Consider the following 13,043-nt stretch of genomic DNA (forward strand, 5'->3'; position numbering starts at 1 on the left):
CAACCCGCAGAAAATATTCCGGGAGGGGTGACAATGGGCACCCTGGGCTGATGCCAATACCTGGGGTCAAAATTTCTAGTAAAAAAAATAGTCCGAAAACATATATAAAAAATTTAACTTCGACCTGGCTCCGACCAGCAGGCATGAAATTATCCTTTCACTTTTCACATAGTAATTCGGTGAATTGCTGACTAATCACAATATAAACTCAAAACATGACTATATAGGGAATAATATGCTGCTAGAATTTTTCTTTGAAAGTCTGGAACGAAACATCACACCACCTCAAGGTTCGTTTTGATTGGCTGGCAAGACAGCGCCCAATTAAATTTCTAGTGCATTGCTGCGCAGTCGTGCACCTATGTGCTGGGTTTTCCCAACAACACACTAAATTGAGGCATGAAAAATATATGCCGGCGACAGAGTGTCGTGCCTGTGTCTCGCCTCTGTATTCCTTTCTTTTTAAAACTTCTAGAATGTTAGAGTCTTACTAACCAGAAGATGCTTCAAAATTATAGAAACGTAATTAATACATATGTTAATTTTAACAGAACCAAGCAAAATAGAGAAAATAATAATAATAATAAATACATTCATCTTTATGTAGAACCTAACCAAAATTAACAATAAACAATATTAAAGCACAAACAATATAACTTAAATGCCTATTAGGAAAACATCAATAATATAACACACTCTTAGTGTTATTAGTAGCAGGGGGCAGGAATTATGCTATGTTACAACGTAAATGATGCAAATTAAATTTTTTCTGTACATTTTCTGTACTAAAACTACAACAATCAGCCAGAACACAAGAGATGAGCTATCCTTTTCCCGTTCACTTTGAAAATAGTGCAAAGGGGTATTAACACCAGCAAAAAGATAGGTAGTGAAAGGAAAAATCACAATGTGCAGATAATGTGGCCACATGGAAGCAAGATATGCTTACAGCTGATATTTTACTTCTGTTAAGTATGCTCAGATGATTAAAAAAATAATTTCATGTAAGAAAAAAGAGTTGCTTGAAGACCCTGTTGATTATATTTTTACAGCATTTTAAGAATTTCTAATTTTAAAAAACTATTATAGGCCTAGACCATAGACACTAATTCAAAACTTAATTGCCTTCCTGAAAAATAATCATCCTGTAATAAATTGGAAACTAAAGTTATTTTTATTTTGAACAACTTTTTAATTCTATCTTACTTACATATGTAATCCTTTACAGCTCTTTCAAATAATCCTTGCACTTTTTGACATTCTTCTGCTGACAGTGCCAAATTGATTTCATCTTCCAACCAAGCCTTCCATAATTCTGCAAAACACATGATAATAAGCAATAAGGACAGTTTAAGTAACATGTATTTGCAAAAAAAAAAAAGCTATTTATGCTTTAGCCTAGATTAAGTGCTACGAGGAGCCTGCATATACCAATGGAAATTCTAGAAAATAATAGAGATAGAGATATTTTATACAATTTTCTGAAAAATAAAAAATAATTACTTATTCAATAAATATTTTTAAAAAGTTTATAAAGTAAAATATAAATCACAACCAAAGTACCCAAAAGTTACAGTAGTTTGATATAAAATTTGTTATACCAAACAGCAACTAAGAAAACCTGCATACACTTTCAATACCGGCCACTATTTTTTATTGTAAACAAATGCAAAGGTGATTATTTTTGCTACTTTAAAAATAACACTCGATTATGTTAAGTTAACATTTTCAAACAACACATTTATTGATGATATGCCTATGAACAGTTGAAAAACATTAAAGTACAACATACATTATAAAGTTAACCCTCATCTCAGATAGTTCTGTATTTGGGTAGATATAATGCATATCATGCTACAAAATATAGATTTATTGGTTTTCAAAAGAATAGGTATTTTATTTATTTTGGTTTCAATAACAAATAAACTAAACACTGATATACAATAGGAAAGACACACTTAACACTATATAAATAAACAATATCTTCAATTCAAAAAACTCTCTGTTATTTAAAAACAATTACTGAATTCTGTTTCAGATACACAAGCACATAGCAATAATATCTGAATATTCTGTTGTCAGTACCAGTTATAAAACAAAGTTTTATTGATAATTTAGTGTGGTTCATGAAATATCTGCAGTAAATTATAAAGCAATTGATATTTGAATCAGTTGTTCAAGTTCTGTCAGTTCACATGAGAAACTAAGCAGACTGCTGGTGTCAAAGAGGGTTTTAAGACTATTAATATTAAATTTAGTATTCAAATAAATTTTGAAGTTAGTAAACTTTTGACAAAAAACTTAAATTATCTTCCAGAAAGTACTTAAAACAATTTCAATTCACTACTGAAATTTACAATACCATAAGAAGCATAGACTCACCCAAGCCTAGTACAAAATGGCCATTAATAGCTATGGTTGGAATTTATCACCTGAAAACTTGGATACTGACTATAATTCAGAATTCTGATCATTACCATACACTTATAAAATCTTCAGGCTGTATATATTTAACACCGAATTGGTTATATCACTAAATAAACTTTATAATTGGCCTAAACTTCACCATCGCCAAAAATATTACACCCATCATAGTTAGCCATGGAAGAATCTTTCTATTAATTTTCAATAATCAAGTTTTCAAGAAGATTTTAGCCTGTCCATAGACTTAGCATTGCAAAGATCTTGTTTTTCCGAGAAGGTATTTAATTAGTAAAACTGGTTGTATTAGAATTTTACAATATTCATACTGTCTTTAAAAATAAAATACTGCATGCCTGTAAGCGCAAAGAGGTCGCTCCCATGAAAAGAATAATAATGTAACATGCAGTATTAACTTTTCATGTAATACAAAGAGCAATTTTAGATAAACAGATAAATTTAAGAGTTCCGCCTGTGTGGTACAAGCTGCTTACTAAAGAAAATACGTTACAATTTCTCTTGTGCTCTGTGGAGGTTATCTCATGTTGTTCACGTTCATAAGTTCATGAGTTTTTACCAACATTTTATAGGTTTTACTACAGTGGTTGAAAGACTGTTCAGTTAGTACTGTGCTTCTAGAAAGTTTAGAACTGCTGTTAGAACATTATGGATATTCTTATATTTTAGTATTTATTCTTAAGGTACATTTTTTTAAATGTATTTTAATATTTGTTGGCTACCGAATTAAGAGTATTTACTGGTTTTTTTTTTCTTTTTTTGGTTAGGTTTTCAGACATTTTGTAGTTCTTTCAGGTCAGAAATTTTTCTTTGGTGCATGGCGCAGTGCGCTACGTTTGTCCGTGCGAAGTAGAACACTGGCTATAGTCAATTGCCAGCAGTTGGCCTGGTCAGTTTGGCGGTGCCTTGCGGGAGCTGCGAATGCGAAATGTTGCTGTAACTGTTGGTGCTGGAGGTCCATGTGTCAGATAATCAGTTTCCTTGTGGGCGTTATCTTTTTTAACAAATTTCTGTCACTCGCAATTTATTTTACAGTATGTTACGAAAAGATTTCATTTTTTGGTGAAGCAATAATATTGCCATTTAACTTATTAACATTTTTCTTTCAGTTATGTGCCGGAAATTAGGCATTTCGACACCCTTTTAAATTTTTATTATAATTTTAAATTTTATTTGGAAATTTTATTTGTTCTATAATTTGGTTACAAGGGGGCGATTTACCTTTTGTTAGGCCGGTGTACGCCTCGTGTTTAAACTTTGTGCCAGTAGTCTGAAGCACATTTCCCAGAGACGTATCTGATATTTTGCAGATCTAATACTTGGCTGGCAACCAGCTTAAAATTTCTCTCGCCTGCAGTCACGTCCCGAGTTTGTAATATTATTTCTCTTCATGACCAAAACTGCATAGAGCAGCTTCTGGGCTGCAAGCTGTTACTTCTCAGAGACCTGCTGAGAGTAGTAAGTCTTGTCACGAACGGGTATCCTATGGACGGTTGTTCCCAGCTTCGTTGCGCCTTTTGTTTCCCCCACCCTTCCCCCTTAGTTCTGAGAAATCCAGGAGCAGTGACCTGACATGAACTTAGCCAAGACGATGGCCTATTTCAAGGACCTTCTTCCTGGTCCTAAAGAGACCTCCGCGACACCTAGCGGCAGAAAAAAGCAACTTCACCCAGGGTCGCCAGCGAGCTGAGACTACGCTCGTGACACCTGGCGGCGAGTCAGTTCACCGCCTCCGTTAGTTCCCCTTTACGCCGCCAGAGCGCAGCGCCGCTACGCCTGATGGCCCTATGCTTCTTCCTCGCGACCTGTAGAAGTCGATTGTTTGTTGCTTCCTGTACCTGCCGGTAGAGACTGCAGCAGTCGCTCTTTGGTGCGAACTACTGAAGTCGTGCGTACAACCACTCGGGCACCTTCGGAAATTTTCGGCCTAAACCGAACCTTCCCCCTCCTTTGACCTAGGGCCTCACCGCCAGATTTAATTAGGAGCTTTGTCCGCCATTGCGGCACTCAGTCCTCTGACCTCGGCTACTGACCACGTCTTCTCGGCGTCCTCTGCGCTAGGAGGCTTTTCGCGGGAATTGTGGATTCGTGTGCAGAAGAGATGTAGTCAGTTGCTCTAAGGGATGTGATCCCATTTTTTCAGTAGTCGGTCAGTAGTAGTAATTAGTTCAAGTCATGTCTCCAATTTTAAAGTTTTAGTATTTTTTTTATTTTTTTTTCTAAATTTTGGTTTTGTTCGCGCATCCGCGACTTCTCGGTCCGCGGCATCCTGATGTCGGCGCGAGACACCTAGTGAGCTCCGAACTCTACACCCTGTTTGGTGAGTAATCCGGCCTTTTCCCCCACATTCCCGTTTGTTGGCCTTTTGCGCCGACGGTGTAGGACTGTCTGGAAGCAGGTCTAATTCGTTTTGAATTTGACTTGGGTTTCAGACAGGGTCGAAGTGCTGGAGAGACAAATTGCTCCCAGCTCGTGGTCCTGCACCTCCACTGCGGGTCACGTTAGAAGAGATGTTTCCGCGACCCAACGTTATCTTTTGAAGACCCGGGTGGTAATGTAAAATCAACATCCCCCCCCCCACACACTTTCTAGCTAAGAACTACGTTAATCGAATGAATAGCCTACCAGCGAACAGTGCTTTCCTCAAGAACATGTAGAATGAATAAAACTAATTATCGATGTAATCATTGGACGAATCAAATTTTGGTGTGATACTTATAAATTTTGTTTATGTAATTGTTTGTTGTTAAAGTTGAGTATGTGTTGTTATAATAATATCGGGCTGGCCCATTCTCAAAAAACTTAAATATATTGTTAATATCATTAAATGGGAAACTTACAAATGCCAAATCAAATGGAACACAAAATTCATTATTTACATTTTTTAAATAAAACAGGGAACCTATAGACCAAGCTACTTGTGTAGTGTTAATTTATTTATGATATACCTTCTTCCCTTAAAAGATCCACCAGCTCCCCAGTTGCTTGTGTCAGGGAGATCCAAATTGTCTTGTTCTCCACCTGGTGCCACCTCTGGTCAATAACTTTATTTTTCTTATTATTCTTACCCAGCAAGTTTCCAAGGCTCTTTTTAATTAATTTAAAATAATATAACTTTGAGGCAGGAGGGGCGTAACAGTTACTCCTCAAACATTTCTACGTATTTAACATTTCTGCTATAGTTTTGACAGTGCTTTCCAGTTTTTGCCTGGATCCTTATTCAGGAGAAATAGAGTTAATTCCGGTCAGAAAGATGCTCGAAAATAACGTTTTTTTTTAGCCATCTAAAAATTTGATATTATAGATGAACCTGTGCTGGGAACTGCCTTGTGACATACTAGGATGACAATACAACATACTGTTACGATTTACCTGCGGGTTCGTAAAGGATAGCCCAATTAAAGATTTTTATCACACACACAGTTTTATTTATTACCACTACTTGTCACTTACAAATAATCTTTTAAGATGGCAAATAATTAACTACACTTAAAGAAATGTCAATTCGCCAGTCACTCGTTTCACACACCTCGCTGGGCCGCACTTCCGGCGCAACTCTCGCCGCAGCACCCCTTGTGGTCCTCCGTCGCAGGACTCAGTCGCCGCACTCCGCCGCTGCCATCACACTCTTCGCCGTGATCCCACACGACGACTCGCTCGCAACTTCACTCGGGACTCCACCGCGCCCGCGACTCTATCGCCCGGAAACTCCACCCCGGGAAAACTCCCGACTCCACTGAACTCTCTCACTCCCTGCCCTGGAACCCTCGTCCAAGGACTTCGCCACTCTGCCGCACCCGCGGCACTATCGCCCGGAAACTCCGCCGCGGGAGAACTCCCCACTCAGACTCTGACCCAACCTCCTTATATAGCCCTTGGGTTCCCGTCCAGAACAATCGGGCATGTCTCCGAGATATCTCACGACCTTCGCCGTCAAAATGCCCAGAAACGCGTCGTGAGTCCTCGAAGGACGCGGTGGCTGCTCTAAGAACGCCGATAAAGGCGTCTGAGTCCTTTTATTCCGCAGTGCGGCCTCTTTTAAGTAACCCGATCTGAGGCAGGTGCGCGCTGCGACGGTCAGGATGTTGCGAGACAGTATGACACGAGATACCAGGGAGAGGATGCGGGTGGAAGGGGGGCGCAGACAGGCAGAACGAGCGCGGCGATGCCAAGCACTGCAGCCAAGCGCGATCGTAACAATACCATCCAGACGGTATGACAGGACAGTTGAAGGCCACTCTAAGGGCAGGCAGCAGGGGGTCAGAACAGCAAGGTGGCAACCCATGAAGGATGTTGGCAGCTTGACCACAGCCCGCGGCCGTTAATGCTGGCACCGGTGCAGTACAAGGTTACATGAGAGGTTGAACCAGTTGAAGTACGGAGTAAGTCCCTCACAAATCATTCTAGTTTAGTGGTGTCACATCGCATTTAACTGCACCAGCTAACACATCATCGTTCTTCTTATTCCAGCTATTTGTTTGTGTTTGTCCAACATTACTACTCAGTTTGAATATTGGTGCTGCAGAGTTGAGTGGTTCTTGGTTTGGTTCTCTGCCAGTTTCTGATGTAAGATGTGATGTTGTTATGGAATGATGGTGGGGTGTGGGAGTTGACAGCACAGATGCCATTCATGCCAGAAATTTCTGTCTCATGATCAATTGTGTTGTAAGATGGTGGCATTTGATAGTTGCAGCGACCTAGAAGGCCATTCTGGCGAAGAGACAGTCGCTGGTGCTGCCACTCACAAGTCTCCTATTCCCTGCTGTGTCTATTACCTGTCTCTAAAGAACCTCCTGCACTTTCCTCGCTACGTCTTCTGTTTGCATGCACCACCTTTGCGCTATGAGTTGGATCGCAAGCAATTATACTTTACTGATTCTCTATCGTTGCTACGATATCCAGGCGACAGATGCCCCTGAAATATCCAACAAAATGTATTCACTTGAGCATGTCTTTGTTAATGTAAATGTTTGCATTCTTTGAGAACATACAACTAACTGCATTGCTGTATTCAATGTTTTACCCTTTTTTCAAGCTGACTGTTTACACATAGTACCCATTTTATCAATTTTCTGAGTTTCATTTTTCATTTATTGCTATTTCTTGCATATGCTCAACTAATTTTCTGTCAGATTCCTAGCTTCCTTTACAAGTTTACTACCAATATTTGCTATTGGTATGACTAGTTGCTTGAGGAGAAATGTGCACAGCTACTTCTCTGGTTGTTTGAGGAGTGTTATCTTTAAAAGATTTGTGCAATGGGAGTGCATGACTTGATGTAAGTTTTTGGACATACGCCATTGCTAAGATTAGCAATGGCGTATGTCCAAAAACTTACATGTTTGAGGAGTACTTTGCACAGCCGCCTCTCCAGTTGCCTGAGGAGTACTGTGCACAGCTGCTCTCCAGTTGCTTGAGGAGTACTGTACACAGCTGCCTCTCCAGTTGCTTGAGGAGTACTGTACACAGCTGCCTCTCCAGTTTCTTGTGGAGTACTATGCACCGCCGCCTCTCCAGTTGCCTGAGGAGTACTGTGCCGAGTTGCCTCTCCAGTTTCTTGTGGAGTACTGTGCACAGCCGCCTCTCCAGTTGCCTGAGGAGTACTGTGCCGAGTTGCCGCTCCAGTTTCTTGTGGAGTACTGTGCACAGCTGCCTCTCAATTGTCTGAGGAGTACTGTGCCGAGATGCCTCTCCAGTTTATTGTGGAGTAATGTGCACAGGTGCCTCTCCAGTTGCCTGAGGAGTACTGTGCCGAGTTGCCTCTCCAGTTTCTTGTGAAGTACTTTGCACTGCCACCTCTCCAGTTGCCTGAGGATAACTGTGCCGAGTTGCCTCTCCAGCTTCTTGTGGAGTAATGTACACAGCTGCCTCTCCAGTTTCTTGGGGATTACTGTGCACAGCCGCCTCACCAGTTGTCTGAGGAGTACTGTGCCGAGTTGCCTCTCCAGTTTCTTGTGGAGTAATGTGCACAGCCGCCTCTCCAGTTGCCTGAGGAGTACTGTGCCGAGTTGCCTCTCCAGTTGTCTGAGGAGTACTGTGCCGAGTTGCCTCTCCAGTTGCTTCAGGAGTACTGTACACAGCTGCCTCTCCAGTTGCCTGAGGAGGTCTGGCAACAGCCGTCTCCAGTTGCCTAAGGAGTACTGTGCCGAGTTGCCTCTCCAGTTGCCTGAGGAGTACTGTGCCGAGTTGCCTCTCCAGTTTCTTGTGGAGTACTGTGCACAGCCGCCTCTCCAGTTGCTTGAGGAGTACTGTGCACAGCTGCTCTCCAGTTGCCTGAGGAGTACTGTGCCGAGTTGCCTCTCCAGTTTCTTGTAGAGTACTGTGCACAGCCACCTCTCCAGTTGCCTGAGGAGTACTGTGCACAGCCGCCTCTCCAGTTTCTTGTGGAGTAATGTCCACAGACGCCTCTCCAGTTGCCTGAGGAGTACTGTGCCGAGTTGCCTCTCCAGTTTTCTGTGGAGTACTGTGCACAGCCACCTCTCCAGTTGCCTGAGGAGTACTGTGCCAAGTTGCCTCTCCAGTTTATTGTGGAGTACTGTGCACAGCTGCTTTTCCAGTTGCCTGAGGAGTACTGTGCACAGCCTTCTCTTCAGTTTCTTGTGGAGTACTGTACACAGCTGCCTCTCCAGTTGCCTGAGGAGTACTGTGCACAGCTGCTCTCCAGTTGCTTATTGAGTACTGTACACAGCTGCCTCTCCAGTTTCTTGGGGAGTACTGTGCACAGCCGCCTCTCCAGTTGCCTGAGGAGTACTGTGCCCAGTTGCCTCTCAGGTTTCTTGTAGAGTACTGTGCACAGACGCCTCTCCAGTTGCTTGAGAGTACTGTGCACAGCCTTCTCTTCAGTTTCTTGTGGAGTACTGTACACAGCTGCCTCTCCAGTTGCCTGAGGAGTACTGTGCACAGCTGCTCTCCAGTTGCTTATTGAGTACTGTACACAGCTGCCTCTCCAGTTTCTTGGGGAGTACTGTGCACAGCCGCCTCTCCAGTTGCCTGAGGAGTACTGTGCCCAGTTGCCTCTCAGGTTTCTTGTGGAGTACTGTGCACAGACGCCTCTCCAGTTGCTTGAGAGTACTGTGCACAGCCGCCTCTCCAGTTGCCTGAGGAGTACTGTGCCGAGTTGCCGCTCCAGTTTCTTGTGGAGTACTGTGCACAGCTGCCTCTCAATTGTCTGAGGAGTACTGTGCCGAGATGCCTCTCCAGTTTATTGTGGAGTAATGTGCACAGGTGCCTCTCCAGTTGCCTGAGGAGTACTGTGCCGAGTTGCCTCTCCAGTTTCTTGTGAAGTACTTTGCACTGCCACCTCTCCAGTTGCCTGAGGATAACTGTGCCGAGTTGCCTCTCCAGCTTCTTGTGGAGTAATGTACACAGCTGCCTCTCCAGTTTCTTGGGGATTACTGTGCACAGCCGCCTCACCAGTTGTCTGAGGAGTACTGTGCCGAGTTGCCTCTCCAGTTTCTTGTGGAGTAATGTGCACAGCCGCCTCTCCAGTTGCCTGAGGAGTACTGTGCCGAGTTGCCTCTCCAGTTGTCTGAGGAGTACTGTGCCGAGTTGCCTCTCCAGTTGCTTCAGGAGTACTGTACACAGCTGCCTCTCCAGTTGCCTGAGGAGGTCTGGCAACAGCCGTCTCCAGTTGCCTAAGGAGTACTGTGCCGAGTTGCCTCTCCAGTTGCCTGAGGAGTACTGTGCCGAGTTGCCTCTCCAGTTTCTTGTGGAGTACTGTGCACAGCCGCCTCTCCAGTTGCTTGAGGAGTACTGTGCACAGCTGCTCTCCAGTTGCCTGAGGAGTACTGTGCCGAGTTGCCTCTCCAGTTTCTTGTAGAGTACTGTGCACAGCCACCTCTCCAGTTGCCTGAGGAGTACTGTGCACAGCCGCCTCTCCAGTTTCTTGTGGAGTAATGTCCACAGCCGCCTCTCCAGTTGCCTGAGGAGTACTGTGCCGAGTTGCCTCTCCAGTTTTCTGTGGAGTACTGTGCACAGCCACCTCTCCAGTTGCCTGAGGAGTACTGTGCCAAGTTGCCTCTCCAGTTTATTGTGGAGTACTGTGCACAGCTGCTTTTCCAGTTGCCTGAGGAGTACTGTGCACAGCCTTCTCTTCAGTTTCTTGTGGAGTACTGTACACAGCTGCCTCTCCAGTTGCCTGAGGAGTACTGTGCACAGCTGCTCTCCAGTTGCTTATTGAGTACTGTACACAGCTGCCTCTCCAGTTTCTTGGGGAGTACTGTGCACAGCCGCCTCTCCAGTTGCCTGAGGAGTACTGTGCCCAGTTGCCTCTCAGGTTTCTTGTGGAGTACTGTGCACAGACGCCTCTCCAGTTGCTTGAGAGTACTGTGCACAGCCGCCTCTCCAGTTTCTTGTGGAGTACTGTACACAGCTGCCTCTCCAGTTGCCTGAGTAGTACTGTGCCGAGTTGCCTCTCCAGTTGCTTGAGAGTACTGTACACAGCTGCCTCTCCAGTTGCCTGAGGAGAACTGTGCCGAGTTGCCTCTCCAGTTGCTTGAGGAGTACTCTACACAGCTGCCTCTCCAGTTGCCTGAGGAGTACTGTGCCGAGTTGCCTCTCCAGTTTTTTGAGGAGTACTCTACACAGCTGCCTCTCCAGTTGCCTGAGGAGTAGTGTGCCGAGTTGTCTCTCTAGTTGATTTGCACCCACGCGTGTCTTAACAGTGTTTCTATATTATAATAGGCCCCTTCTGGGAGGGGTGCTCTCAGAATGATTAATCTGATTGCCGTAACAAAAGGGATAAACAACAGTGCTATAACAAGTAAACGAGGGGTTTCCAAAAATGACTGTTACCAGAACAATTTATTAAATAGTTTATCCAGGGCGATCAACAACTGCCAAAGTTCATTACATATGTTCAAACATGGGAATTTCACATTAACATACTTTCCAAGAGTAAGTTATTAACAAGAGCATACTCCATCATGATCTCAATTATGTGTACAGTTATTTTTATTTTATTTAACACGTTACTGTTTCTCGTCATTAAATATGTTCCTTTATCAATAAAGATTAGAAATTCACACAAAATATTGAGGGTTACAAATGTGAGAATCACACTCATTCTCATTGGACACACGCGGCAGAAAACCACATATTACACAAAGCGAGCCATCTTAAATGATCCTCAAGGCACAAATATACAAAAATTGTTAACACGCCGCACATCATAAATTTGCACTCTAAATAGTTATAAAAAAAAGGGAAGACTTGGTAAAGAACAAACAGAGAATGTGCGCACATTAATTACACAAAGAATAAAAAGTGATAAGCTTCGCTGCCAACGCTGGGACTAACATTCCTATCCTAGCGGGTAAATTACAGAGCCCTCACGAAAATTGTCTCGCAGTGCGCGAACCACAAATACATCTCGCGAGTCACGGTTGACTAAAGGAGGAAAAAGTCTAAGAATTACTCAAAACAGATTTAGAAGGTGGCAGCCGAGACAATGATTTAAAAAAAAAAACTAGTAAGGAAAATTTAAAACATTTACGTTAAAAAAACGGGGGCGGCCACCGCGCCCCATCAGAAATCACTCAAAGTCAATATCAACTGTACCTTATCAGCGAGAGCAAAAGTATGTTGATCGGTCGGAGTCCCAGCGTCGAAACAGGAAGAGGGAGGGGGAACAAGCCCTTATAAAAACTACCCAGATGGCGCTAGCGTCGTCAACCGCCGACCGAAGAAACAAAAAGAGGGGAGCGGGAGGGGAGGGATTTCAAGCAAAAGTAAATGGAGGGAAAGAGAGGGAGGGAAGGCCGTGTGCACGGGCGCCCATGCCGCCCGTTACAGCTTGAGGAGTACTGTACACAGCTGCCTCTCCAGTTGCCTGAGGAGTACTGTGCCAAATTGCCTCTCCAGTAGCTTGAGGAGTACTGTACACTGCTGCCTCTCCAGTTGCCTGAGAGTACTGTGCACAGCCACCTCTCCAGTTGCTTGAGGAGTACTGTACACAGCTGCCTCTCCAGTTGTCTGAGGAGTACTGTACACTGCTGCCTCTCCAGTTGCCTGAGGAGTACTGTACATAGCTGCCTCTCCAGTTGTCTGAGGAGTACTGTGCCGAGTTGCCTCTCCAGTTGCTTGAGGAATACTGTACACAGCTGCCTCTCCAGTTGCCTGAGGAGTACTGTGCACAGCCACCTCTCCAGTTGCCTGAAGAGTACTGTGCACAGCCACCTCTCCAGTTGCTTGAGGAGTACTGTACGCAGCTGCCTCTCCAGTTGTCTGAGGAGTACTGTACACTGCTGCCTCTCCAGTTGCTTGAGGAGTACTGTACACAGCTGCCTCTCCAGTTGTCTGAGGAGTACTGTGCCGAGTTGCCTCTCCAGTTGCCTGAGGAGTACTGTACACAGCTGCCTCTCCAGTTGTCTGAGGAGTACTGTGCCAAATTGCCTCTCCAGTTGCTTGAGGAGTACTGTACACAGCTGCCTCTCCAGTTGCCTGAGGAGTACTGTGCCGAGTTGCCTCTCCAGTTTCTTGTGGAGTACTGTACACAGCTGCCTCTCCAGTTGTCTGAGGAGTACTGTGCCGAGTTGCCTCTCCAGTTGCTTGAGGAGTACTGTACACAGCTGCCTCTCCAGTTGTCTGAGGAGTACTGTACACTG

General features: G+C 44.0%; 1 protein-coding gene across 2 annotated transcripts in view; it reads right to left on the bottom strand.

Moving 5' to 3' along the window:
• The window catches only part of LOC134531595 (squamous cell carcinoma antigen recognized by T-cells 3-like), a 188,129-nt gene that overhangs the window by 159,250 nt on the left and 15,836 nt on the right, over positions 1–13,043 (bottom strand). For both annotated transcript variants that reach the window (XM_063367323.1, XM_063367322.1), the window contains exon 3: positions 1,211–1,315. In XM_063367323.1, coding sequence (XP_063223393.1) covers positions 1,211–1,315 — 105 coding nt within the window. The remainder of the gene's footprint in view (positions 1–1,210; positions 1,316–13,043) is intronic.

This window comes from Bacillus rossius, chromosome 5 (assembly GCF_032445375.1).
Source record: "Bacillus rossius redtenbacheri isolate Brsri chromosome 5, Brsri_v3, whole genome shotgun sequence".
Lineage (NCBI taxonomy): Eukaryota > Metazoa > Arthropoda > Insecta > Phasmatodea > Bacillidae > Bacillus > Bacillus rossius.